This window comes from Nicotiana tabacum, chromosome 21, assembly GCF_000715075.1.
Source record: "Nicotiana tabacum cultivar K326 chromosome 21, ASM71507v2, whole genome shotgun sequence".
Lineage (NCBI taxonomy): Eukaryota > Viridiplantae > Streptophyta > Magnoliopsida > Solanales > Solanaceae > Nicotiana > Nicotiana tabacum.
The window spans coordinates 47,895,567-47,923,554 of NC_134100.1; the positions used below are offsets into that span (position 1 = coordinate 47,895,567).

Below are 27,988 nucleotides of genomic sequence, written 5' to 3' on the forward strand. Positions count from 1 at the left end.
AATACTTCTAGCAGTTTTACGAGATATTGTGATTCTGTTAAGTTGTTTAGCATACTTTATTACTTAGTTAATTTCTCATACAGCCTGTAACGTTCCGGCCGGTAGTTTTGAGTATTTTAGTATCGTTCCCCTATTAATTTACCTCCTCTATGTTCAATTATAGTTAGGTGACTTGTCGGGGTAGTTGGTTTGGTTTCGGAAGAGTTTCAGAGTAAATTGGGACACTTAGTCCTAAAGTTGGAAGTTTAAGTTAAAACAGTTGATCGGAGTTTGACTTTTGTGTAGATAACTTCAGAATGGAGTTCTGATGGTTCGAGTAGTTTTGTATGGTAATTTTGGACTTGGTCGTATGTCCGGATATTGATTTGGAGGTTCGTAGGTTGATTTGGTGCTTTTTGGCGAAAGTTGAAAAATTGAAGGTTTGGAAGGTTGAAAGGTTTGATTGAAGGTTGAGTTTAATAATATCGGGCTTGGATTGTGATTCCTGGAGTTGGTATAGGTCTGTTGTATCATTTGGGACTTGCATGCAAAAATTGAGCTCATTCCGAGTTGGTTTGATATGATTCGGCATTAGTTTTAGAAGTTGAATGTTCATTGATTCTATAGGCTTGAATTGGGGTGTGATTCGTAGATTTGGTGTTGTTTGATGTAATATAAGGCCTCAAGTAGGTTCGTGTTGTGTTTTGGGACTTGATGGTATGTTCGAACGGGGTCCCGGGAGCCCCATATGTGATTTGGGTTGAGTTCGGACCTTTGAGCAGTTAGAAGGAAATGCTGAGAATGCTAAAGTGTGGTGCATTCGCGGCACCGCAGAAACGGTTTTGGGCTTGGTGGACTGGCTCCGCTGGTGAGGATATAGGCGCGCAGATGCGCAGCCGCAGAAGCGGGCAGGGCTCCGTAGATGCAGAATTTGGACTTTGGTGAGGGACCACAGGTGCGGTTGTTTCTCTGCAGAAGCGGACGTGCAGGTGCGCATATTGGTCCGCATAAACGATTCTCCCAGGCTTAATGAGAAGCCGCATCTGCGATGATGTTTCGCAGATGTGAAGCCGCAGAAGCAGTTGTTGGTCTGCAGGTGCGGAATAAATAGGCAGAAATGTGAGTGAATCAAGGGTTTATTCCATTTTCCACATTTTGAGTAAGAGAGCTCGGTTTTAGGCGATTTTGGAGGAAATTTTCTAGGATTGGATCGGTGTAAGTATTTTTTACTCAGATTTGTGTAATATTCATGATTCCATCATTGTTTTTATCATTTAACTAGTGATTTGAGTTGGAGAAATTTGAAAATTTTGTAAAAACTTTCCTAAACTATAAATTGAGGTTTTAAAGGTCGATTTGAGGTCGGAATTGGATAATTTTGGTACGGTTGGACTCGTATCGGAATGGGTGTTCGAATTTTGTAAGTTTGGCCGGGTTCCAAGGTGCGGGCCCGGGGTTGACTTTTTTATTTTCTTTAAAGATTGTAATTTTATTATCCGGGATTGCTTCTTATGGTTTGTATTTATGGTATTAAGTTATTTTGGCTAGATTCGAGCCGTTCGAAGTTAGATTTTCACGAGAAAAGCTTATTAGTGGATTGATTTGTCTTGTTTGAGGTAAGTATCTTGTCTAACTTTGTGGGGGAAAAACTACCCCTTAGGACTTGAGTTGATTTGTGTTATTTGGATTATGTGAAAAATATGTACACGAGGTGACGAGTGTGTACACGGGCTTATATGTGGTATTTCGACCGGTTTAGACTCTTAGACTCTTTCATGCATTTAATGAGAAATTGAAATATCATGTTAGATATTCCATTATTAAATTGCTCTTACATGCTTTACTTGATATTGTTATCACATGCTCTATCATTTATTGTCACACATGCTCTTATATGCCTTAATTGTCTTTTGTTGTCTCTCTTGTTGTTATATTACCTCATTTATTGTCGAGTTATTCTTATTTGTAGTTGTTGATTATTGAGATATCTTTCTTTGTTGAGTAATTCTCATTCATTTTGTTATTATTGAGATTCTTGTTCACATCGTGGTTGAGCCTTGGGCTATATGTTGTGGTAACTTTTGTATTGTTGATTTTGGCAAGTTGTGGCATATGGGCACTTGCAGTGCGAGTTGTTATTGTGTTGTGATATTGATGTATATGCGACGATATAAAGATAGGGGTTAATGTGCATGCGGCGGCATAAGGTGGGATTTATGTGTGTGTTGCTAGTAAAGGAATTACCTGAAGCCACATGGTGACATAACGGGGCTAAAGTGCGTGTGGCTATTTCAGAAAAAATATTTCAAACTATCTAAATATAAGGCTCACACTGCGGTATAAGGAAAGGTTGTGATTTTGAATTTGTAAAATGTGAAAACGAGGCGGTACCTCGGTTGTAATTCTTGTTGTACATTCTATGTTAAAGAGGCTTGTTGGTTAAACAATTTTATTAGCTCTTTATTTGCCCTACTTTGTATTTGTCCGTGTTATTTTTTTGATGTTCTTATCATGTGTTCATTCCTTGTTGCCTTTATTTCTTTAAATTCTATTGTTAGCTTACATTATTGAACTGCTTTATAGCCATTTATTTCCTCATCTTTCATTATTTGCCTATACTGTACTTTGTTCAGTTTCTCTTATCCTAGTAGGTGTCTTGACCTGGCCTCGTCACTACTCTACCGAGGTTAGGCTTTATACTTACTAGGTACCGTTATGGTGTACTCACACTATGCTTCTGCATATTTTTGTGTAGTTCCAGGTACTTCAGCTCAGGCTAGGCATCGGTGATTTGACCATACATTTTGGAGACTTCAAGGTATACCTGTTTGGTGCTCGCAGGCCTCGGAGTTACCCTTTGTCCTTACTTCTACTATTGTTTACTCTTTGTTTAGACAGTGTTGTACTAGGGATTTTCAGTATATTTTTATAGAGCTTATGACTCAGTTTTACCGGTTTTGGAAATTTTGTTACAGATGTTCTGTTTTGGAGTTATTATGAGTTTTATCGAACTATTTTATTATTTTAGTTGTTAATTCTGTTAAGCTATCAATGAATGTTAGACTTACCTAATATTAGAGATTAGGTGTCATCACGACACCCTAAGGTGGAAAATTGGGATCGTGACATAGCCTGGGCACAATTTTGTCATGTATCAACTAGTAGCTCTATATTATTGAGTTTGCATAGAGTAAAATTGTGATTGATGTACCACGCGAGGCGGGCTATACAAGAAGCCAACACTCTGAAGATGGGGAAGACACGTGGGTCAAAGGACCTAATGCACCATAGTAGTTAGTAGTAGTAGCTTTTACAGTTTCAACCAACAGTTAGACTTTCTCTGTGTATTTGTGTTTACGATACATGTTTAATACATACATGTATTCGTTTCAACACTCTGGATTCGTTTGACGAATAATGCTCGTTTGGTGCCATGTCGCAGCTTAGATGTCAAATTGAATTGTGACATTATGTCATTTTGACCTAGCCCAAGTAACCTTTTAGTGGGTCACTTACCAGCTCATTTAACACCCTTCTTGGGATGTTTGTACTTTCTACGAAAATACGCTTAATCTCGATACTGTTTTTTCATTTATTAGTAAGAATATCAATGGATTAGCCAAAACTTAGCAAAGTTCTCGTCTACAGCTTGTGAAATTTGGCTTATACAAGCGCCCTACACCTCATTTATTTCGCCTTATTAAGTAAAATTTCATGGTTGGACCTTAGAAAGTGTTTAAGAAGATGAAGTGTGTCCTTTTAATTTGGTGTTGTTCAACTAAATTGGTAATTGAGGATTGTTTGTGCTGGTATTTGAAGCTTTATTTCAAATTGAGATCATTTGGAGTAGATTTGGAGTGGTTTGATCGAAATTAAAGTTGCAAATTCGAAAAACACTTTGTTAAAACAACCCAGAAAAAATAGCAATTCGCTAGATTTCGATGAATAGCTTAACAAATAAGTAGACAAAACATAGCATAACCTCTACCGACCGGGTAGAAAAATCCCTGAAGAGCAGAAGTATGAAAATCCGGCAGACTTCAGTGAACAACTTAACATATAGATAGAGTAATAATAGCATCAACTCTACCGAATTGGTAAAAAGATCCTGAAAAGCAAAGTATCCAGTCGATTTTGATGAACAATTTAAACCGATAAAGAACCCCCTAAAGAGTTGTGCGGCTTCGAAGTTATTTTTTAAATACCGCTAATTTTTGGGGACATTCCGCTAAATTCACCCCCCCCCCCCCCCAAAAAAAGACAAATCCATGTGGGCCATATTCCCCGTCACGATAAGGTTCTGCAAACCCACAATGAAAGTATTAATAAGAATAATTTGACTAATATATCACTTATTAATTTTTTAATCTTAGTCTATTTACGTGGTTCTTAATTCTAGTAAAATTCATGTTAAGGGTAAAGCTAAAAAATTATAATTAATTATCTCCTAATTTTCTATAATGACTGGGAACAACTAATTTTAGTATACATAACAACTAAATGAAACGGGATGGAGTATTTCTTTTTGGCAAAAAAATCCCTGCACGTCGATTGAACTTGTAACTCTCTAAAAAGCTCCAAATAAAAAATTACAGCTCAGCAAAGACAGTAATGCTCCTTCGATCTCAAGAATAAATGCTCTTCACAGTAAATTACTTATCTTCATATGAACGTCATACTAAACAAAATCCATGGCCATTGGGTTGACTCAAGTAGAAAACTGGAAGCCGCAGACAAATGTTTGTTGTAAAAATATGTAGCCCCCAACAGATTATCCATGCAAAATTAAGCTAGCATATAAAAATGATGATAACCTAATAACCCCCTCCCCATAATATCCACAGGCATGACTTACAATAGCACTCAACAGAAAAAGCTTGATACAGGTGAAAGAAACTTCACTTAAAGAAGTGAAAATAACGTGGTTTGAGAAAGTCTTATTCACTGAAATCAATGCTGCCACTGCGAGAGCTGCTGGCGTTGCGACTATGTAAGGACAGGCCTCTCATGTGGCCAGAAAGAGTAGAACCCTCAGACTTGTTTTCTTGGAAGAACCGTTCTCTCTCAGCATGCTTTGAAGGAGGTGGAGGTATTGTGACAGCTGCTCTTCCAGTGTTGTTTTCTTGCTTCTGTTCTGTAGGCGCTGGCCTTATAAGGGGACGATGTAGCATATTCCCTGGAACTGCAGATCCTAGCAATCCAAAAGTACGTTCTACTTGGCAGTCTTCATCTTCAGGCAGTAGCCGAGCTTTTCCTTTTCTTATTCTATGAAGTTGAGCATAATGTTAAAAACCAAAGCAACAATAGAGTCATCCATATACAAAAGGCTGGTTGTTAAGAGGTAACCAACAGCAATGATTCAAAGTTCAAAAAGAAACTACCAGTATATTTCTCACGGTTCCATGTTAAGTCTGACATTCTAAGAAGGCATACCTTCGGAAAAGCTGTTCAGCCTCCTCTTCTTCATCTGATTGCCCATGATCATGTGGATTTGATGTGGAGGTTGGCCAAGCAGAAAGAAGTGCTTCATGTCTTTTGAGAACTCTATCAAGCTTCTCGTTCAGCTCCACTGCTTGGGAGACCACCTTTTCATCCCTGGAATATGCGAGCATGGATTAATCTTCGATATATGCAGAAAGGTATGTAGGAATAGAGATGTAAATCTAAGCTCATCAAAAGAAATTAAAGGAAAGGACAGGAAAATGTCCAATGCTTAAAAATCAGAGCAACAGTAATCAGCAGTGTTCATAATCTTCTTCGCTGGTGGCAAGTTGACGTGTTCCATTTCACTTTATCTTACCTATAAACATTTGAAAATATAAACTATATCTGCAAAGTGTTCAAAAGTTTCTTGCTTCCACATCTGTTTTCTCTTCAAATTTTCTGCACGGAATCTACAAAAACCGAATTAAATTGCATTGACTTGATTCCCCCCTTTTTGCTGTGTCCCTTTTTAGGTATTTCTGTCTCTTGTGCTTTACTATTGTAGCACTTCCGATTCTTATATTGCATTAATTTGAATTGATAGTTTATTCATTCTTGCTGGTATCTTAGTTAGATATTTTGCATGCTTGCTCCGTTATTGTACTTCCCAATTGTAGCTCTTTGCTGGTTTAGTGGCAGTGAGAATTTAGCACTCCTTAGACTATAGTGGCTGTGGTGAGCAATGATAAAGTAAGGTCATATCCTTAGTTGGGGTGGGGGGTAGGGTCCTGGAGCATAGGGACATTGACGGGGAAGTCTATAGAGTTAGTGAAGATGCTCCAGAAGAGGAAGATCAATATAGCTTGTGTCCAGGAAGATGGGTGGGAATGAAAGCTCGGGATACAGACGGGTTTAAGTTGTGGTTTGTGGGGGGGGGGGGGGGTAGGGGAAAGAATGGGGTAAGCATCTTAATTGATAGGGAACATAGAGAGCTAGTTGTAGAGGTTAGGATGGTGAATGACAGGTTGATAGCTATTAAGATAGTTGTGGGAGGGTTTACTTTAACATAATTAATGCTTACACGCCTCAAGTGAGTTTGGACAAAGAGCTTAATAGGTGCTTCTGGGAGGACTTAGATGAGCTGGTACGGGGAATTCTGGACACCGAGAAACTTATCATAGGAAGAGATTTTAATGTCCACATTGGGACATCTTCCGGGGGTTATGACAGTGTGCATGGCGGCTTCGGTTTTGGAGATAGAAACGGAGGAACTTGCTGATATATTGTGCTAAAACTTTCGATTTGGTGATTGTTAACTCGTGTTTTCCGAAAAGGAGGAGCACTTGGTCACCTTCTACTGGCCAAGACCCAAATTGATTATCTACCACTCAGAAAGTGTGATAAAGGTTTATGCTCAGACTGTAAGGTCATCCCGAGTGGAAATCTCACGACTCAACATAGGCTATTGATTATGGACTTTGAGAGCATGCGAAAGAGGAAAAAGAGGGTTGTGTCTAGTCTACCTAGGATCGGGTGGGGAGACTTGACTAAGGACAAAGCTTAGGAGTTGGGGCAGAAGTTGTTGGCTATGGGGCCTAGAGGAGTAGTTGGGGTGGGGGGTAGGGTCCTGGAGCATAGGGACATTGACGGGGAAGTCTATAGAGTTAGTGAAGATGCTCCAGAAGAGGAAGATCAATATAGCTTGTGTCCAGGAAGATGGGTGGGAATGAAAGCTCGGGATACAGACGGGTTTAAGTTGTGGTTTGTGGGGGGGGGGGGGGGGTAGGGGAAAGAATGGGGTAAGCATCTTAATTGATAGGGAACATAGAGAGCTAGTTGTAGAGGTTAGGATGGTGAATGACAGGTTGATAGCTATTAAGATAGTTGTGGGAGGGTTTACTTTAACATAATTAATGCTTACACGCCTCAAGTGAGTTTGGACAAAGAGCTTAATAGGTGCTTCTGGGAGGACTTAGATGAGCTGGTACGGGGAATTCTGGACACCGAGAAACTTATCATAGGAAGAGATTTTAATGTCCACATTGGGACATCTTCCGGGGGTTATGACAGTGTGCATGGCGGCTTCGGTTTTGGAGATAGAAACGGAGGAACTTGCTGATATATTGTGCTAAAACTTTCGATTTGGTGATTGTTAACTCGTGTTTTCCGAAAAGGAGGAGCACTTGGTCACCTTCTACTGGCCAAGACCCAAATTGATTATCTACCACTCAGAAAGTGTGATAAAGGTTTATGCTCAGACTGTAAGGTCATCCCGAGTGGAAATCTCACGACTCAACATAGGCTATTGATTATGGACTTTGAGAGCATGCGAAAGAGGAAAAAGAGGGTTGTGTCTAGTCTACCTAGGATCGGGTGGGGAGACTTGACTAAGGACAAAGCTTAGGAGTTGGGGCAGAAGTTGTTGGCTATGGGGCCTAGAGGAGTAGTTGGACGCAAGTTGTATGTGAACCATGATAGCAAACTGTATTAAAAAAGCTGTGAGAGAGGTGTTAGGGGTCTCGAAGGGTTTCTCTGGTTCACAAAAGGGACTGGTGGTAGAATTAAGAGGTTAAAAGGAAAAGTGGAAGTCAAGAAAGCAGCGTATTGAAGCTAGTAGAGAGCATAGACGAGGTGGAGAAGAGGGCTAACAAGGAGTGATATAAGAACGCTAAGGAGGAGTAAAAGTTAGCGGCTACTGCGTTAAGACTGGACAAGGTGAGAGAAAAGAAGGCTCGTGATTTGGATCAAGTGAAGTGCATAAAAGACAAGGGTAGAGTTTTGATGGATGAGGCACAGATTAGGCGGAGATGGCAGTCATACTTTCATAAACTCTTGAATGAAGGAGAGGATAGGAACATTGTGCTGGGTGATTTGGAGCGCTCCGTGAGTCATCGAGATTTTGGGTACTATAGGCGCATAAGAGTTGGGGAGGTCGAGCAGGGGTAGAGCGACCGAGCCAGACGAAATCCCTGTAGAATTCTTGAAGAGCGCGGGTAAGGCAAGCTTGGAATAGCTCTCTAGGTTGTTTAATGTCATTTTTATGACGAAGAAGATGCCTAAACAATAGAGGTGGAGCACGATGATTCCGTTGGTAAAAGAACAAGGGTGATATCAAAAATTATAACTATAGAGGCATCAAGCAGCTAAGCCAAACGATGAAAGTTTGGGATAGGGTGACAGAAGGGAGGGTGAGAAGAAGTGTGTCTATTTTCGAGAACCAGTTCGATTTCATGTCGGGTTGGTCGATTACGAAAGCTATTCATCTTGTGAGGAGATTGATGGAGCAGTATAGGTCAATGAAGAAAGACTTGCATATGGTGTTCATTGACCTAGAGAAAGCATATGATAAAGTCCCGAGAGAGATTCTATAGAGATGCTTGGAGGCTAAAGGTGTGCATGTAGCCTACATTAGGGTGATTAAGGACATGTACGATGGAGTTTAGACATGGGTAATGACAGTGGAGGAGACTCAGAATACTTTCCTTTTATGATGGGGTTGCATCAGGGATCATCCCTTAGCCCGTTTTTATTTTCCTTGGCGATGGACGCATTAACGCGACACATTCAAGCAGAGATGCCATGATGTATGTTATTTGATGACATAGTTCTGATTGACGAGACGCGAGGTGGTGTTAACGAACGGCTGAAGGTTTGGAGATAGACTCGAGTCTAAAGGTTTCAAGTTGAGCAGAACCAAGACGGAATACTTGGAGTACAAGTTCAGTGACGTTACCCAGGAAGCGAACATGGATGTGAGGCTTGATACACAAGTCATCCCTAAGAGAGAAAGTTTCAAGTACCTTGGGTCAATGATACAAGGTGATGATGATATTGACGAGGACATCGTATCGTAGCAGGGTGGATGAAGTGGAGGCTCGCTTTCGGTGTCTTGTGTGATAAGAATGTGCCACTGAAACTTAAAGGTAAGTTCTACAAAATAGTGCTTAGACTGACTATGTTGTATGGTGCAGAGTGTTGGCCGGTCAAGAACTCTCATGTCCAGAATATGAAAGTAGCCGAAATGAGTATGTTGAGATAAATGTATAGGCATACCCGGTTAGATTAGATTAGGAATGAAGTTATTCGGGATAATGTGGGAGTGGCTCATGTGGAGGATAAGATGCGGGAGGCGAGGTTCAAATGGTTCGAGTAGGTTAAGAGGAGAAGCACAGAAGCTCCAGTTAGAAGGCGTGAGAGGTTAGTCTTGACGGGTGTAAGGATGGGTAGAGGTAGGCCAAAGAAGTCTTAGATAGAGGTAATTAGGGGGGAATAGTGCAACTGACCCGTACTGAAGATATGACCCTTAATAGGAGAGTGGAGGTCGAGGATTAGGGTAGAAGGTTAGCAGGTAATCGAGTGTTTCCCTTTGTCTTCCTCAGTTCGATAGATGAGTGTTAGTATGATATCTTTTATTTTTTGATTGCTATTACTGCCTATCGGTAATTGCTATCTAGGCTTCGGCACTCTTATTATCTTGTTTTACTACTAGTTGTCACTTCTTCTTTTCATCTTTTCTTCAGCGGAGTGTCTATTGGAAACGGCCTCTTTGCCCTCCCAGGGTAGGGGTAAGGCTGCGTACATCTTACTCTCCCTAAATCCCACTAGTGGAAAATCACTGGGTTTGTTGTTGTGGCTATTGTTGGTGGAATCTACAAAAGCCCTCAGTAAAATATTTAAAAGCTTAGTCCTATTTGGAGATTCAAGTGTCATAAGTACCATGCTTGACCACAATATCATCCAAAGTCGATCTTGGACTGCAATAGATAATCTTGTATGGTTCTTCAACATTTTTTAATAAATCTACATGCTTTATTACTCCGAATTTCACTGAAGACATCACCCTTTCAGACAAACATTACAAAGAAAGACCGGTGAAAAGCATACATATAGTAGAGGTTGGTGTAATAGTGAAGCTATTTTAAGAGCAATATCTTAAATTTAAGATGGATTCAGTCCAGGAATAGTCAAAAAGTTAGGAGAACTGGGTGGAAGTTTCAGTTGTCACAAAAAGCAAAATGTTCGAGTCCCTCTATCTTACTCAACTTTCTACCTCTTGTGACAGGTGGTTGTGCAGCTTCTATTAAGAGCCCATTTGGTTTGTCTTAAAAAAAGTGATTTTTCAGCAGAAATAACTTTTAAGCCAAAAAATAATAAGTTGGGGTTGCCCAACTTATTGCTTTTGGTTTGTTTTAAGCAATTTTTAACCTATTTTAAGCACTTTATAGCTTTGCCAAATACTGAAAAAATCTTTAGAAAAAAAGCTTAAAAGCTGATTTGACCAGCTTAAAAGCCAATCCAAACACCCTCTAAATTTGTAGGATCTTCATATTGTAATGCACCCGATTCATGGACTTGCCCATACATAGAAGCATATTCAGGATTTCAAGAGGATGGGTGCACCACTGCCTTTAAGATAGACGTTTAGCTTAATTGTATAAAATTTTACGATGGCAACAAGTTGGTGGGCAAACTATAATCAATACTATTATTACAAAAAGCTTAATTCATTTTTATAATTATCCTCGACGAGTTTTCATACTTTGAAAACGATAAATAATAGCATCATTAAGTACCTTCTCTCTGTATAGCAAACTCACTAGGATAATACTCGACCAACTTCATTACTTTGTCCTTGTATAAACTAGCAAATAAATCAACCAGATTCAAACTAATCATATCAAGAAGTAAGCCACTAGACATTATATTAAAAAAATTATCAAGCTCCTGAAGTTGCAAATCAATAACTGTAAATACTTCCACACGAAAATGACGTGAACATGAATTTTTGGCCCTCTTTGCTTGGACTTTCCAAATAAAAAGAGGATGAAGGAAAAATGAGAAGAGAGATATTGATAAAGAAATATGGGAAGGGGTTTGACCTTTGTTCTTAAAGCCTTCGCCAATTTGTTGATTCGTTGAAGAATTATCTTGAGACTCGAGAGAAGGCTCGTTGAAGACTCAATAGAAAAAGGGTGTTTGGGAATGGGTATTTCTGTTTCTTGGGGATTTTGAAACTCAAAATAATGACCAAAAATGGAAAATCAAAAAGAGACAGAAAAATGGTAACCAAGATAGAAAAGGAAAAAGCAAAAGAAAACAGAAACGTGCAGCTAATGTTAGAGTGGGTTAAAGTCCACCACATTGGTTGGGGAATAGGCTGGTGATCTCCTTATATGGACTTGAGCAATCCTCCCCTCAGGAGCTAGCTTTTGGGGTTGAGTTAGGCCCAAGTACCATATCATTACATGGTATCAGAGTAGATCAGTTCCTGTTTTAGCTCCTATGATATATTGTCCACAACCCAGTGGTGGTCTGGGCGTGCGAGGGGGTGTTAAAGGGGATTAAAGTCCCATATTGGTTGGGGAATGGGCTGGTGATCTCCTTATATAGACTTGGGCAATCCTTCCCTTAGGAGCTAGCTTTTGAGTTAGGCCCAAGTGCCATATCTTTACAGCTAATAAGTAAGAAAAGTGTATCATTTATATTAAAAAGAAAGTAGATGGCATGTAACCACCCGGCCGGTCGTATTTGAGCCCCGTTGACTTATTTGATGTTTCCCTTATGCTTGTTTGATGTTTTGTGACTTGTGAGGATGGTTGATTTGGCTTCGGAAAGGTTTTGGGGTGAATGGGAACACTTAGTTTCATTTTTGGAAGCCTAAGTTGTAAGAGTAGACCAAAGTTTGACTTTTGTGTAGACGACGTCGAATTGATGATTTGATGGTTCCAATAGGTTCACACAAGACTTGGGCATATGCCTGGATTTGGTTTTGGTGGTTCCTAGGGCGTTTTGGCTCTAATTGTCGAAAGTTGAAAATTTGAAGGTCTGGAAAGTTCATAAGTTTGACCCGGAGTTGACTTTGATGATATCGGATTCATATTATTATTCCAGAAGTTGTAATAGGTTCGTTTTGTCATTTGGAACTTGTGTGCAAAGTTTGGTTATAATTCAGATTGGTTAGATGCGTCCGAAGTTTGGAAATTCATGAACTTAAGAGAATTTCAATTTGTGTTTCGACCTTTGATTCATTGTTTGATGTTATCGTATATGTTTTGAGGCTTTAATTAAGTCCGAATAGTGTTTATAGACTTAAGAGTGTGATTGGACGGGGTCCCGGGTGGCGCTGGTGAGTTTCGGACGACCCGGAACATGGTTGAAATTGAAGAATTTTGCTGGTGTAAGGTCCTTTACGTTCGCGGAGGGTTATTTTGAGCTGGGCAGATTTCTTTCTTCACGTTCGCACCTGGGGTCACGTTCGCGAAGGGAGCTGGGAGCTGGGGCATTAGCCTACGCGTTCGCGGTGTCCTGGTCGCATTCGTGTAGGGACAGACTCGTTGGGTATCATGTTCGCGGGGGAGCTTCCGCTAACGCGAAGGCTTATTTTTGGGCAGTGAATTTTTGTGCTTCACAGACGCAAGCCATATGCCGCGTTTGCGAAGGGTATCCCTGGGCAGACCATTTAAGAGTTGTATTTCGGGATTTTAGCCCATTCTTACATATTTTGAACCCTAGACTTGGGAAAGGCGATTTGGCGTGAAGACTTTCATACAAGACTTTGGGGTAAGTGATTTATACACATTTTTGGTATTATTTCAAGAATCTACACGGATTATTAACACCCAAAACATGGAATTTTGAGGGAAATTTGGGGGGGTTCCCTACAACTTAAGAGAGTGAAAATTGAGAATTCGAAGGTCAATTTGGACTTAATTTTGAAATCTAATCACAAATTTGGACTCGTGGGGTTATGGGTAGTCGGGATCTACCCCTTGACTCGGTTTTGACCATGTGGGTCGGAGTAGACTTTTGTTGACTTTTTGGGAATTGTGTAAGATTGAAGTTTTATTGTTTGGAATCAAACTCCTACAACTTTATCTGATGTTATTGAGTTGTTTTTGGCTAGATTCGAGCCGTTCGGACACCGATTTGCATGGGAAAGCGTTTTTGAAGTATTGATTTGGCTTGTTTGAGGTAAGTATCTTGTTTAGCCTTGGATTGAGACACTAGTTGCTTGAATTGTTGACGATGGCTACGTGTCGAGGGTGACGCACATGCGGGGGATGAGAATGTATGCGTGCACCAGGTTTTTATCCATGCTCGGGGTAGTGCTTAGGCTATGTTATGCCTTGAAATGAATACTAAACTTCATGCTATCATGCTTCATATGTTTGTACCCCTTTGTGAGCTACTTGAATTATGCTAGAGATCATGTGTAGGTGAACATGATAATTGCTATTTTGTGGTGTATATGACTAATCTGAGCTATGGTAGCACACTTCGCACATGCATACACTTTATCATGTCATTTTTATCAGTCCATGAGTATGTGATTTAATATCCATTGTTCATATGCTTGTATTCTTGTATATGTCTCTGTGTGATATGGACTGGATTGCACGTGAGTGATCCGTGCGGTTTGAGTTATGATTGCACGTGAGTGGTCCGTGCGGTTGTTACATTATGGCACATGAGTTGTCCGTGCAGCGTGTGGATAAGGATTCATCTCCTAGGGTCGTCCTCTCATGTTTCTTTCTAGATGACGTACACGCAGTATGAGGAAAACTGATCAGTGTTTGGTTTTTGCATCTCTTCTCTATTTGCAAATACTTTGGGTGTATAACATGTTTTTATCGCATATCTTCTCTATATGCTAGTTTTGAAATGTATACATGCCTCTTTATGCATATTTTCTCTATATGCTAGTTCTAAAATGTATACACGCCTCTTTATGCATATCTTCTCTATATGCTGTTTTGACTGGAAGGTGAAGGCACGGTACATATCTTCTCTATATGTGCACAATGACTTGGTTTTTAATGCATATCTTCTCTATATGCTAATATTGACGATCCTTTGATGATAAATGCATATCTCCTCTATATGGTGAGTTGTTAAACTGTTATAAGACTTGGCACATCTTCTCTATGTGCACTGATTTGGTTATACCTGTGTTTATGGAAATACATAAAGCAAAACTACTCTATATTTACATCAAAAGGGACCTAGATTCCTATAAGGTAAAAGCAGGTCCATTGGTGGCACTTGGAAGGGCCGCAACCTTGTCTTTAGCATCAGGGTCTGCGCGCGCGGCGCTGGCCGCAGAGCATGGGTTGATTGCGCTGACAACGAGCACGCGTTGGGGCGCAAGCCTGTTGGCATCTGCTTGCGGCTGGGCGTTGGCGAGGGCCATTGATGGGGCGACATAGACATAGGCACACTTGTCACTTGGCACGGCCAAGACAACGAGGTCGTCCATGGCATTAGGTGTTGGAAGACTTGCCAGGACGTCGTGGGGCGGGTCCAAGGGGTCATGGGGCATGGCTGGAAAGCCGCCCATGACATTGGGTTCACATACAGAAATCTAAGTAATTAATCAAAAAAGTAATGTTATACGAGATTTAGGAAGGGGAGCACGGGTTCACGTGAACCAACCCCCCTTTCCTGTGAATCTCCCCCGCCCATACATACTTGCCCAAATTTGTAAGTTCAGGGCAGAGGGGGTTTCAATATCTCGGAACTTTCACGCTTTATATCGAAGATGGAAAATTGCATCATGGTTGTGCTTCTTATTATACTTCATTTCATGCCTTCCACAGTTAGTTGAAACTCTAGAGTCTAGCACTAATAAAAAAAGGAACTCCAAAGGTGAACTCCAGCTTATTCATTTTTCCTTGTTATTGTACTTGTTCTTTAAATTTTTACTTTGGCTTTCCTAACGATAAAAGCTTAACCTTCTCTTCCCATCGTAAATGAACCTAAACATCAAACACTTTGATATACCACATGGAATGGGAAAGAAACAAAGCAAACTCTAATGAAATCCTTCCGAAGTGGGTGTAGAACCAAACTGATGCCCAATTTCGCATATGGGACGCTTATACAGATGTATCTCAAATATGGTACTCTGCTCTATCACTTACTCAGCATGTTCACTAGAAAACAAAAGGGTCTATCAAGAAGTCATTTGGTGCGAGAGAAAGTGGTTCTCCTTGCTTCTACACTGACCACCACATAGCAAATGAAGTCAGGACTCAAGAAGCATTACCGAGAACTTATAGCAAGATGCATCACACGTTGCTTTTGAAACGAACATTGCTCCACAAGATCGAGTGTGAACTCATCCTTTGCTCCCTTCAGGAAGAAAAATAAAAGAAATTACAGCCCGACCTCAGCATCTCCTAAGTGCTATACTTTACTAATATTATCTTACCTTCTCCAAAGATAAAGGAAAAAGAAATTACAGCCAAAACTGCTTATCAGAAAGGAATGACTGAAAGCTGAGAACTATACTACCAATATGTACACGTTATATGATTTTGAGTCTATGACCATATTGAACCCAGACGAAAAATGGCACGTTTTAATTGGACTTAGTGTATGCACGTTAGACATTGACAGTTGGCTTAGATATATGCAAACATAATAACTCGAGCAATCATACGTCATGCCAAGACAATCAACTAAATACAAAATCTACTTTCTTCCAGGTATGCCAGAAAAGAACAGATCTCTGACAAATAATACCTCTTGAATGAAGAGCAAATCGAACAAAATTGCCTGGACAAAAACTTGTGTCAATCACAAGTAACCATTTATTTCAATAGCTATAATACCATAAAATTTTCACTAAAAATTAAACGTTAGGTAGCAGAATTGGTAATGGTGACTTGAGAAAATGATTCTAACGATACCAACCACTGTACATAACCCTATTAAAGAACTAGAAACTTACAGATGTTAGATTACCCCCCGACATACCTCAGGATGCTGAGTGTTGACGGCATCAAGAACTTCCCTTAGAACCTCTAGGGCAGCGGCAGCCTTCTGTAGGATACTGCATTATACAGAAGCTCTCTCACTAAATAAATTTAACGCCTAAAGATTCAACAAAAAGGTGAAGGTTAAAGCAGCTTACAAAAAGTTAGAAAAAAGGAAAATTAAAAAAAGGGAGGAAGATTTTAACTCCAAGCATTTGCGTTGCACATCAGGGTAAGTTTGTGTTCGATTATTTGAAAGAAATCTACTTCAGCAGCCTTCTTTTCCAGATTTATTGGAAGACACGTGACTATGATATGTATAATCATCAGATTGGTTACAGATTTCTAGTAACGCAATATTTCGTAAAGGTCCCATCATATTAAAATTCACTTAAGACTATGGTGAAGCAGCAAAGTCAAGAACATATGCAAATAAATAATGAAGAAAGAAAGAAACTATAAAAAAGGAGAATGTAAACAGCCCAATGCTGCAAGGCAGTAAAAAGGGAAGGAGTGATGGAACTATAATAACAGAGAAAAGAAATTGACGATAAACGGACCTCAAGAGAAGTGAAGAATGTTGATCTTTCAGGCTTGCTCGACTTCTGATTTTCTGACTACTTCGTTAGAAGGGAAGAGTATAGGCTCTCTATGGATAGTTTGGTTCTGGTTCTTGATCCTTGGGGTTTAGGGAAGACATTGTTTTTGGTTGGGTCTTTGTTGACATGAGACTATGCAACAGAGTAGACATGTCAAACCCCCTTTAACCTTGGGCACAAACCCATTTAGGTTTTACTTATTAATTAACATTTCTATGAAACAAGAGCTGGTGGGAACCAGAGTGTAACATTTTGGATAGTCTAACATTCTGTATATCATTTTTAAGTTTCTAACTCAAAAAACTTCTAATGACATCTTAAATCAAGTAGCTATATAGAAAAGAGTCATAAAAAGTTGTTATAAAAGTTCCATAGGAGCCTGAATATGCACGGAGCTTTCTCTTAGAATTTTAAATTCCTTCCTATTCCTCCAGGCGCTGGCTCGGCAGAAGCATCCATCGAGAGAACAATCAGGATGCAGCCTGCACTAAGAATGAGGATATAGAGAGCAGAGAAAGGACAAAATGAGCATTTTCTTCTCCATTTAGGCCACTAATCAACAGAGGAGATGGCTTTATTCATCAATGTCTTAAACTTCTAAGCCTGATACACTAAAACCAAGAGAAAGAGAACTGTTTTAACGAATTCTTTTCATTCTCCCATTAAAAGTATGGCACAATATGGCATTTACCTGTTGTCAGGAAATTTTTTAGGCTCTGCTTGTGGGAATTTTATTTCACATCTAGAAGAGACATGATCATTGTTTCGTTGATTATGTTTATTCTCATTTGAGGGAGCATGCAGTTCGGAGGAGACGAGAGGTCTTTGAGGAAACTGCACGCCTGCACTCTGAAAAATCAAATCTCAAGCATTACCAAAGGGTATTAAGAGTTTTACACCATCATAAACGATAGCAATTGTGCAGATAATATGTTATTTGTAAAGAAGAAAAAACAGGATCCAGAAAATTTACAAGTAACTTGCAGTACACATTGAAAAGGTATATTTTTTAAACTCTCTACTGACACATATTAGATGACTTGGCTCCCCGCATGCCATTGAAAATACAAAGTTGAGTAATTCTTTCAGAGAGTAGGGGTAAGAAAACCCTTCAGACAATAACCATGAGAGTATGGGTCCAATATTTATGTATAGCAATAAACCAAAAGCCATATTGTTCACCCTTTCATATCAAAAAATAGAATATCCAAACAAAACGTAAGCAGACAAATAATGATGTTCATGAACAAAAAATAACATAACAGAAAAATGCCCAAGACATTTCTCTACGGGAATCCAAACTTTGAGAGAGGAGGCCCCACACAACAAAAGAGATCACCATGCAAACTGAATGGAGTCAATTATATGACTTCCATTTTCTCCTTAGCAACCCCACCGCAACCCTGGATTCTATTAGGAGTGTGACGACTCGACCGGTCGTTTTGAGCTTTAGTGTTCCATTCGGTGGTTTGAGACTTTGAGTAGCTTCATATGATGCATTATGACTTGCATGTATGGTCGGTTTTGGTTTTCGAGTGGTTCAGGATTGATTTGGAAGAATGATTCTCGATTTAGAAGCTTTAAGTTGGAAGAGTTGACCAAGGTTTGACTTTTGGGTAAACGGACTCGGAATCGGGTTTTGATGGTTCTGATAGGTTCGTATTATGATTTTGGACTTGTACGTATGATCGGATTTGGTTTTGGAGGTTCCTAGAAGAATTCGACACGATTTATCGAAAGTTGGCAATTTGAAGAACTTAAGAGTTCATAAGTTTGACCAAGAGTTGACTTTGATGTTATTAGACTCCAATTGTTGTTCCGAGACTTTGGATAGGTCTATATAGTTTAATTGAACTTGTGTGCAAAGTTTGGAAGTAATCTGAAGTGTGTAAGTGTGATTCGGACACTCTTTTGAAGGAATGAAGATTTAACAACTTAAGAGAAATTCTATTCGGTGTGAGCCTCGATTCTTTGTTGTGATGTTCCCGTGGGTGTTTTGCGCCTTTGGATAAGTTTGGATAATGTATTTGTACTTGTTGGTATAATTGGATGGGGTCCCCGAGGGGCTCGGGTATGTTTTGGATCATTGGTTGAGAAACTAGTCAAGTTAAGGATTTGGAGTTTGACCACGGTCAATATCAGGTCAAGACGACCTCTTTTCGGTGTTTTGAGTGCGCGCGCATGTTCGTAGCATGTTTTATGATTGAAATGCATATATGGTTTATGTCCGGGAGGTTCCGAATGAGTTTTGGGTGCTAAAATGAAGATTTTGTGATTGCTGATTTTCTGGTGCAACAATTCCGAATATACCGGTTATGTCCCTGAAATTTTCAGACTTCCTTTAAAACTTCAAAACATCATATCTCCCTCATTTTAAGGCCAAATTGGGTGATTCAAAAGGCTATCTTGGGTGTAATCTCGCAAGGATTATGTTGGGCTTATCAAATGTGAGTTTCGGGATCATCTAGCATCTGCTTCGGGCAGAGACAGCTGCTGCATTTTTTTACTTATTCCGGGATTTAGTCAATTTTTCTTACAAAGTTTTGGAGCTCCGGAAGAGGCGATTTTTGAGAAAGTTTTCATCTACTTCATTGGGGTAAGTAAACCTAACTCAAATTTGTGATTATAACATGAATCTATCATTGATTTTGGTTCTAAATCAAGGAATCTTAAAGAAGAAAAGAGGGTTTTGGCTTCAAAGAAAGAAAGTGTATTTGGGGGTTTTGGCAAAACTTTTCTAAAGTGAAAAATGGAGATTTGAACCCCGATTTGGAGTTTGTTTTGAATGAAACATGTATATTTGGACTCGTATTGGAATGGGAGTTCGGGATTTGTGAGTTTTGTGGGGTTCCGAAGTGCGGGACCCAAGCTGACTTTGAGTATTTGATTAAAGATTCGATCTTTATAGTTTGGGTTTGATTCTTATGGCATTATTTGATGTTATTCAGTTGTTTTTGGCTAGATTCGAGCCGTTCGGAGGCCGATTCGCACGGGAAGGTGTTTTAGAATATTGATTTGGCTTGTTTGAGGTAAGTATCTTGCCTAATCTTGTTGAGGGAATAACCCTTAGGATATGACGTTGTTTGTTAATTGAAATGTGTGAGAAGCGATGTATATACGAGGTGACAAGCATATATACAGGTGCTATGTATGATTCATGATCGGGGTAATGTTTAGGCGAAACTCTGCCTTTATTTGAATATTGTGCTTCATGCTATCATGCTTTTTGTATGACTACGTGAGCTCCGTAAATCATGCTAGAGATCATGTGTAGGTGTTGATTTCCTGTTGAGCATGATGTTTGTTGTTGTACGACGTATCCGCCTGATTTGAATTGTAGTTATACACTCGCACATGCATACACCTTAGCATGCTATCTTCTTCCGTCCATGAATATGTGATTTGATATCCATTATTCGTATACATGTATTCTTGTATATGCCTTCTGTGTGAGGGACTTCCTCGTGCGGGATGAGTTATTCAGGCTCGTGAGTTGTCCATGCGGTAATATGATTATGGCAGGTGAGTTGTCCATGCAATTGTTATTATTGGCACGTGAGTTGTCCGTACAGCGTGCGATAAGAATCCATCCCCCTAGGGTCATCCTATCATGTTTCTCTCTTGATGATGTACGCGCAGGTTGTGAGAAACCGACGGGTTTCTAGTTGACGTGGTTTATGGAATTTGGATCCTTGGTTGGACTTTGCATCTCTTCTCTATTTGCAAACTCCTTGAATGTATACATGATTTTACGGTATATCTTCTCTATATGCTAGCTCCGAAATGTATACATGTCTTTATGCATGTCTTCTCCATATGCTGCCTTACCGGATGAGATGGTTCACGATATATATCTTCTCTATATGTGGATCCGTGTGTCATAACTTATTTAATCATGCATATCTTCTCTATATGCAACTGTAGGAGGTTTAATTGATATTTCATACATATCTTCTCTATATACAACTGCTGGAGGACTAATTGATATTTCATGCATATCTTCTCTATATGCAACTGTTGGAGGATTATTTGATATTCGTGCATAGCTTCTCTATATGCAGTTGTGAAAGTATTATTTAATATTTGACTCATATCTTCTCCATATGTTGAGTTGTTAAACTAGAATAGTACCGGTGCATATCTCTCCTATATGCAATTGTCGATGTGTTATCTAATATCAAATGCATAATTTCTTTATATGTTGAACCGTTAAGAGACGGGCACACATCTCCTTTATGTGCACTGTTTGGTGGTACCTGTATTTCATGTTTAAGACTCTGATTCCGTTGCTGGGTAGACACATATGTTTTGAGATGTACAGGTTTTATATATATATAGTGAGTATCCTTGACCTGAGATCTCGTCACTACTTCACCGAGGTTAGTTAGGATACTTACTGAGTACATGGGGTCGGTTGCTCATACTACACTTCTGCACCTTGCGTGCAGATTTTGGAGTTGAGTAGCTGTGGAAGACGAAGCCTTGCATTAGAGGCGTACCAGTGTTCCGGATTCAAGCTACCTTTTGTTCATGATAGTTTAGGATTTCATTTCTGTTTCTGAAAACTTCAAACAGATATTGTATTAATTTCTCACATCAGTTTTGTAAATCTAAATCATAGTGGCTCATGACTTATACTACCAGTCCTTGACGTAGTGAATTCTTTTGCGGTTTTACTTATAATATTGATGATTTCTCATTGTAATAGTAACTTATACTGTTTGGCATACCTAGCGGATTAGGTTAGGTGCCATCACGACTTGGTGGGGTTTTGAGTCGTGACAAGGAGGGGGGCGATCCAAAGGGAAAAGCACAAAACAAGCTACTTTTGGTTTGATCTCTTCCGTTTTCTACTTCTGTTACTTTTGTGATGGACCATGGAGCAGGATAGGATATTCTTTTATGTCCAAAAGGCAATCCACATACGTTTAGAATCCACAACTTATCTTTTTAGTGTATTCTTCCTTAGTTCAGGTAAGATTTGATCACTTCTTCTCTAGTTGTATTAATTTCTAGTTTCGATGCTTATGCACATCCGAAGTCACGAGGTTGAGCGTCAAAACTGCAGGTGGTGGCTGAATTTGTTGCACATCCATACCTATTTTAATACATTAGAAAATTTTATAAACACCAAGTTGGTGTGACTATTACAATGTGATTCTAAAATGAATATCATTAGAAACCCCAAAAATCTATCTGACTCTCTAATACAACACAATTTTTTTCTGCTTACACCAAAGGTACTGGTAAAAGAAAAGAGATCTTTGATTCTTTGTACTCAATTCTGGAATATCATCCCAGTTGCTTGATTTTTTACAGCATTGTTTCACTCGACACCGCATAAGCCACAAGACAAGACCCCTACTACAACTAGCCTTCAGCCCAAAAAGGTTCTGACAAGATCAAGTAAGCCGTACTATCACTAAGTCGAGATGTAAGTTCTCTCTTCCATTCTACATGGCTATAGGAGCATGAACTTCAGGAGTTGTCTTTAAATACAATCCGCATCAGTAATGTTAAGAGTTATTGAGGACTTGGGGTCCAAACTTCATCCATTGAGCAATGGAACAATGCGAGCTATTTGGGGAAAATACATTCTGAAAGTATAAAACTAGAATGAAATATATTGTTGATATGGTTTTAGCATTTTTTTGAGAATGGTGACATTTCATTCATCAGCACAAAGATTATGCCAGCGACAGTATTTACAAGTTACAGCCCTTGTATACTTTATAAGGCTTCCAAAAATTGTAAAATAGATTCTGCATCTTCTACAAAAAGCTCTTTACGCCAAAAGTGAGAAAATTTAAGATACAATTCATTTTTACTACTTGTATGGAGCTACTCTTATCTCCAAAACAATGCTGTTTCTTTCCTTGTTCTTAACATTTTTTGCGTGACATCTTTTTCTTTACTTGATCTACTGCTCCTTTTTCTTCCTTCCTTTCTTCTTTACTTTTCTAATCATAAAAGAACCTTTTACCAGTTACCAAAATTTTCATAACGCACCACTTGGTCAAATTTCTCAGTTTTCAGTAACCTTGTGAAAAATTACATCAAAATATATGTGCTAATTTTGAGTTTGCGTAAGCACCGAGCGTAGAGCCAATTAGTTAAGAAACAGATGATGACCATCCTCAAAATTAAGGAGATATAATTAAAGGATTTACACGTAACATCTAGTCTCTTCAACTCTTTCTTTTCTTTTTCAATAGAGTACAGACAGGTCGATGTTTCTCAATAGAATACTGTTATATGTACGGTTAGGGAGAATCTACCTACCACTAACTCATAATATGCAGAATAATACTGAGGGAACCTCCCAGAAGCTCCGCCAAGAGAAGTCTGTGCAGCATCCAGAAGAAGAAATATCTTTTCTCTTACAGGTAGATCTGACTATATACAGAGAAAGCAAAAATTAACACCCCCTTAGATATTAGGAGCAATTGCAAGACCTGAGCATGAAAAATTTAAGAACACAAAAGGGGGGAAATAAAAATAAAAGCTGAAAAATTGCAGACCTTTTTCTTTACTATCTTCACAAGTACCGGAAGGATTCCTGTATCAATAACCTGCTTATGAACAGGTTCTCCGATATTGTTTATCAACATTTCCAGCAACTGCAGTATTAAGTGACAGCCCAGTAAGTATAACCAACAAATGAAGTGTCTTTATAAAGGCTGCTAAACCAGCAAAAAGATTGTTGTACAATCAATGGGACAACAAAATTTCCAATCAGATGGAAAATGTTGGAGAATCTAAAAGCACTGACATTTACTGAGAAGAGTTGTGAGTTTGGGCTTTTGCTTCCCAGCCGTTTCTTTATAGCTTTAACGACATCTCTGGCTTGCCTGCTCAAATCAAAGCAATATCATGTCCTTGAGTCATCAATAAGATGCAACCTGAATGCTTGGCAGAAAAGTAGCTAAATATGGCTTAGTCATAGTTCCTTAGAAAACTTATTCAACACAAAAATTGGAGTACCACACCAGACTAGCAAGAACTTGGTTTCCACAAGTGAAATGGGGATATTTAAGAATTATAAAGACTGGATGAGTTTACACTCATTAATCCTAGTAAAAAAAAATCAGCATGTAATTCCTACTTAGGCATGTCACAGGGACCATGCAAATGAGGGTCTCTATTAACTACATACATTAAAAATATAGTAAGGAGCCATAGAATCGGTACTCTTTTTCTTTTCTTTTTTGATAAGGTACTTAGAATAGTATTTCGTTGGAGAAACTAGCAAAGTACCACAAAGAATTAAAATTGGCAATAGTAAAGAAACTTGCGAAGCCAATACCTTTTAAAGTTTAAACATAGGGAAAAAGTAGTTTCAGCTTTCCCTTTGTTATTGTACTACTTTGTACCATCTTGGTACCTTATATCAATAAAACTTTTACCATTTCAAAAAAAAAAAAAAAAAAAGTTTCAGCTTACTGTGGCGAAATATGAGGTTAGAGAGCTCCATTATTTTTTTCTCCTTTTTTTTTCGTTTGACATTAGATACTAATCATTTTCAAATAATGAAGTTCTTATTTAAAAGGCATGTTCACAAATTCTATAAGAATCAAAATTAAAAGAAAACCTAACTGTGCCAGATAAAGACTATCTAACAGATTTTATACTGCCATGTTTTGCCCTTCTTTCAATGAAATTTTCTTACTTTATCAAAAAAAAAAAAAAAAAAAAAGAGAAGACTTTATGTAACAGATTTAAACTTCATTTTTGGTAAAGTAATAGCTGAAGGTACTAGTACTACCGCCACTCAGTAAAAAATTTGAGAGGGAGTTGAAAGAAACTGCCATACTTGTGATCATGTGCAACCAATTCACATATTTCAATATTTTTTGTCCAATCTATTTCAGTGAGTTTGTCACTTGTTGCAGAATTAACAAGCTCTGCTGCCATTCTCCTTATTTTCCAGCTGGAGAAATGAGAATTTTGTCAGAACCTTCATAAATCTTTAGGAAAGTAAGCTATTTACTTCAAAGGGGGAAAAAAGAAGTAGGCAAAAGCTCCTCTGTGAGTTAGAACCATCTAAGTACTTAAAGGTCCCATCTGCTGCTAAAAACCCAAAATTGTTGGATCAAACTTAATACCATGCTCAGTTTGCAACATACAATCTATGGGCGCAGGTACAAATATTGCAAGTAATCATTTAGGTGCTAGCACATTTTTCTACGACATAAATGAATGAGATTTACAGCAAACTGAAAGCTGTTTCCCCATGCACCACATCTTACTGGAACTATTACATGTTAACTAGATAAAAACAGCCAATTGTTGGGATTTCTTCAACACAAATGGCACAGAACCTTTCTTATTTTTAATATGTTTTTTTCCCCACAGAGGGAAGTCCTTAATATTTTTAAAAGAAGTGCAATGTAGTCTCTGAAGATTGATTTCCGGCAATTTCATTGCCGAACTTTTATTGGTTTAGTCACCCATGTGGGCACCTGTCAAGTGATCTCTGCAACTCTGACATAACTGGAGAAAGAGGTGAACTTTCTTTTTTTGTTAATGAGGAGAGAACTAGAAAAAACTGCTTAAAATATCATCTGGAGAGAAAATGGATGATCTCGGTTGCCAAGTTTCGATCTGATGGGAGGGACAACAACGAAGCCAAATAGAAGGTACTAAATGCAAACTATTATGCAGGGACTACATTGAACTTTCTAAAAACACTTCTATTTTCCACTTGTCTCATAGCAGCTCAGAAATCATGTCTACAAATCTAGCCAAGAACTTCCCTGCAATATATGATACTTCATCTGCAAGATGCACAACAGGAAATGAATCCAGAAATATTTAATGTGGATAATGTCAAGATATTCAGATACCAAACTCTCAGAAGACACAAAGGCCAGATAAGAACATGCAGTTCACATATCAGAAGACTATTGTGGCAAAATGGGCATAAAACAAATGGGACGTGTGCTGAAATCTACAGACAAATGCAACAGAATACAAGAAACTATGCTATGGAAGTTACTCAATGCATTGTTTTCAGATTTTTTTTTATTTTTTTTTTTGTGTGTGTGTGTGGTGGGGTTGGGGGGGGGGGGGGGGGTTACTAGAATCCACGAGGTTATGCAACCACAAGAAGCACAAAAAAAATCCATTGCAAATGTAGTAAGAAGGCGCTAACCTTCAAATAGTTATGTGTAAAATACTTATGAATAGACAATGACATGGTTATACAAATGCTAACGACCCTTGTTTACAGGGTTGTTGTGGGTGCCACTTGGGTCGCACCACCTCAATCAAGAACCCTGATCTAATTTGTACCACCTTCCGAAGAAAAAATGGTGATCCAGTATTCCAGTTAATACTGTGCCATTGATTGTGAAAGCCCTGTCTAAACGACCCAAAGATGACTGCATAGTAATCTATAAGTAACAGCAGCAAAAAGCTCCTGAATCAGCTATCCATTAACTAGGTATTTGTGCCATAACCAAGCTGCTAAGCACAAAATCCCCACCACAAATTTTAAGTTGCAAAAAAAAGTAATATACAGACATAAAAAAATAACTTAGGTAAGGAAAAGTATCTCCAATAATCTATCCAATCTCCTAATATGGTCCATTTCAGTTTCATCTCAAATAAGTGGCAATTTTCCACCCTGCTTATTTTTTCAAAAGCATTCATATAAGCATCAAGCTCATTATCTGTATAACTTTGTAGTTTGCTCGGCATAACACATATACAGTTTGCAGGTTTGAACTTATCTTTGAAATGCACATGTAATCTTTTGAAGTTTGACTTGTAGATGGGAGCATTTGAACAATGAAACAAAATAGCCAAAGTGAACAAGGTTTGGAAGGATCACCGTCCACTGCCATACGAAGAAGTGAGCGTGCAATCAAGAATGACTTATTCAATAACAAGTTTCAATTATTTCACTCAGAACTACACTTTATACCGATGAAAAGATTAACACCCTATCCCTTCCTGTACCAGAAGTAAAACCAGTTTGGTTGCTGCAAAATCAACATATAGAAAAAGAAAGCTAGATGAAGATGCAACTCCTGTACGGACCTCTTTAGTAAGAAATAAAAATGTTTTCTATATAAGTTAATTGCCCCAATATAAAGGTAAGTTATTTTCCGTTCTACTCCTACAAACATATGAACATTGATTCCCTTTCTGCTACTTACAATTGTCTCCAAGTAGCACCCACCCACCATGTCTCATCCTCACCTCTATTTCACTACCAACTTAATATCCAACCAAACATCCTAGATTTAGAAATATTTTCCTCAGCTTAAACAAAATGTCGGTTTACGTCATCAAATAAGATAACGACACTACCAGCGCCCAGAATTATTTGACTAATTCAGCAAGAAATCCAACAACTAGTTGCTTCTCAAATTAGCAGCCAACATCAATTGGAAATTCTCCTTCCTTAAAACAAAAAGAAACAAAAAAAGAAACGAGTATAATCATTTAACACGCATACTCAAATTAATCTAACACAAGTCGTTTTCAGTAACTTCCCACTCTATCCAAATTCAGATCTCAAAAAAGCATCTAGATGAGAGAAACTTCAATGAAACACATTTGAAAAGGGAAAACAGCTTACTTGCTAATAGAGAGAAAGAGCAAATGTTCTCAAAGAGCAAACTCCTCATAAATTAAACTTCTTTTTCATTTTGCCATTATAAAACTCTGCTTTCCAGATCACTGTACAAGTCACCCAGCTTTATGTACAACGCTTATAAGTTTTCAATCTGGCCTTTTAAATACAGAAAGAAAGTGATAATTTCGTTAGTAAAATTTAAAACTAGCCATTTTTAGTGCTGGTCAATCAAATTTAGCCATATAATCAAAAGTCAATCATATTTAGTCACTAAATTAGGACGGAAATAATTTATTGACAAAAATACCCTTACTTTATTTATAAAATTTACGCAACATGACCTCATACTCTGTTTCAACCGAATCTCGCGGCGTCAAATCTACAGATTGAAGTAAGCTCTCATGATTCTTCTCAATGTGTTAATCTACGATTCTTCTCGTTTGTAATTCAGATCGTATTTATTCTGTGCTTGATTGTATAATATATAAATGTAATTTAATTTACAGAATATTATACCGATAATATGTATGATTCATTAAAGAACACAGAGTTAAACTGATGGCACATGAATTAGTTGCAGAACAAAATATCTAATATAATATGCTGGACCTTTCTAAATTGATATATAAAACTTACAAACTTCC

General features: G+C 38.5%; 1 protein-coding gene across 6 annotated transcripts; it reads right to left on the reverse strand.

Annotated features, from left to right (window-relative positions):
- Positions 1-4,604: 4,604 nt before the first annotated feature.
- LOC107830922 (TOM1-like protein 5) lies at positions 4,605-27,493 on the reverse strand. 6 transcript variants are annotated; one of them, XM_075241604.1, is made up of 12 exons: positions 27,348-27,456; positions 25,431-25,536; positions 24,573-24,689; positions 23,532-23,610; positions 23,281-23,379; positions 23,042-23,155; positions 17,451-17,608; positions 16,162-16,237; positions 15,928-15,960; positions 15,449-15,534; positions 5,413-5,574; positions 4,605-5,244 (listed from the first exon to the last, which is right to left on the reverse strand). In XM_075241604.1, the coding sequence occupies exons 3-12, from the start codon at positions 24,671-24,673 to the stop codon at positions 4,917-4,919; spliced, it is 1,236 nt and encodes a 411-aa protein (XP_075097705.1). In that variant the 5' UTR covers positions 24,674-24,689; positions 25,431-25,536; positions 27,348-27,456; the 3' UTR covers positions 4,605-4,916. The 6 variants fall into 6 exon arrangements, with proteins under 6 accessions (XP_075097705.1, XP_016514090.2, XP_016514095.2 ...); XM_016658604.2 differs by lacking the exon at positions 25,431-25,536 and having other exon boundaries at positions 27,348-27,493; XM_016658609.2 differs by lacking the exons at positions 25,431-25,536; positions 27,348-27,456 and adding an exon at positions 27,077-27,197.
- Positions 27,494-27,988: the final 495 nt, after the last annotated feature.

What these genes read in the sequence shown, in the direction of transcription:
- LOC107830922 (XM_016658604.2), bottom strand. Translation starts at nt 24,673, where the DNA reads ATGGCAGCAGAGCTTGTTAATTCTGCAACAAGTGACAAACTCACTGAA. An exon ending in TTGGTTGCACATGATCACAA is followed by an intron (nt 23,611 to 24,572) that starts GTATGGCAGTTT and finishes TGATTTGAGCAG; the next exon opens with GCAAGCCAGAGATGTCGTTA. An exon ending in ATTTGCTCTTCATTCAAGAG is followed by an intron (nt 15,535 to 15,927) that starts GTATTATTTGTC and finishes TTCTTCCTGAAG; the next exon opens with GGAGCAAAGGATGAGTTCAC.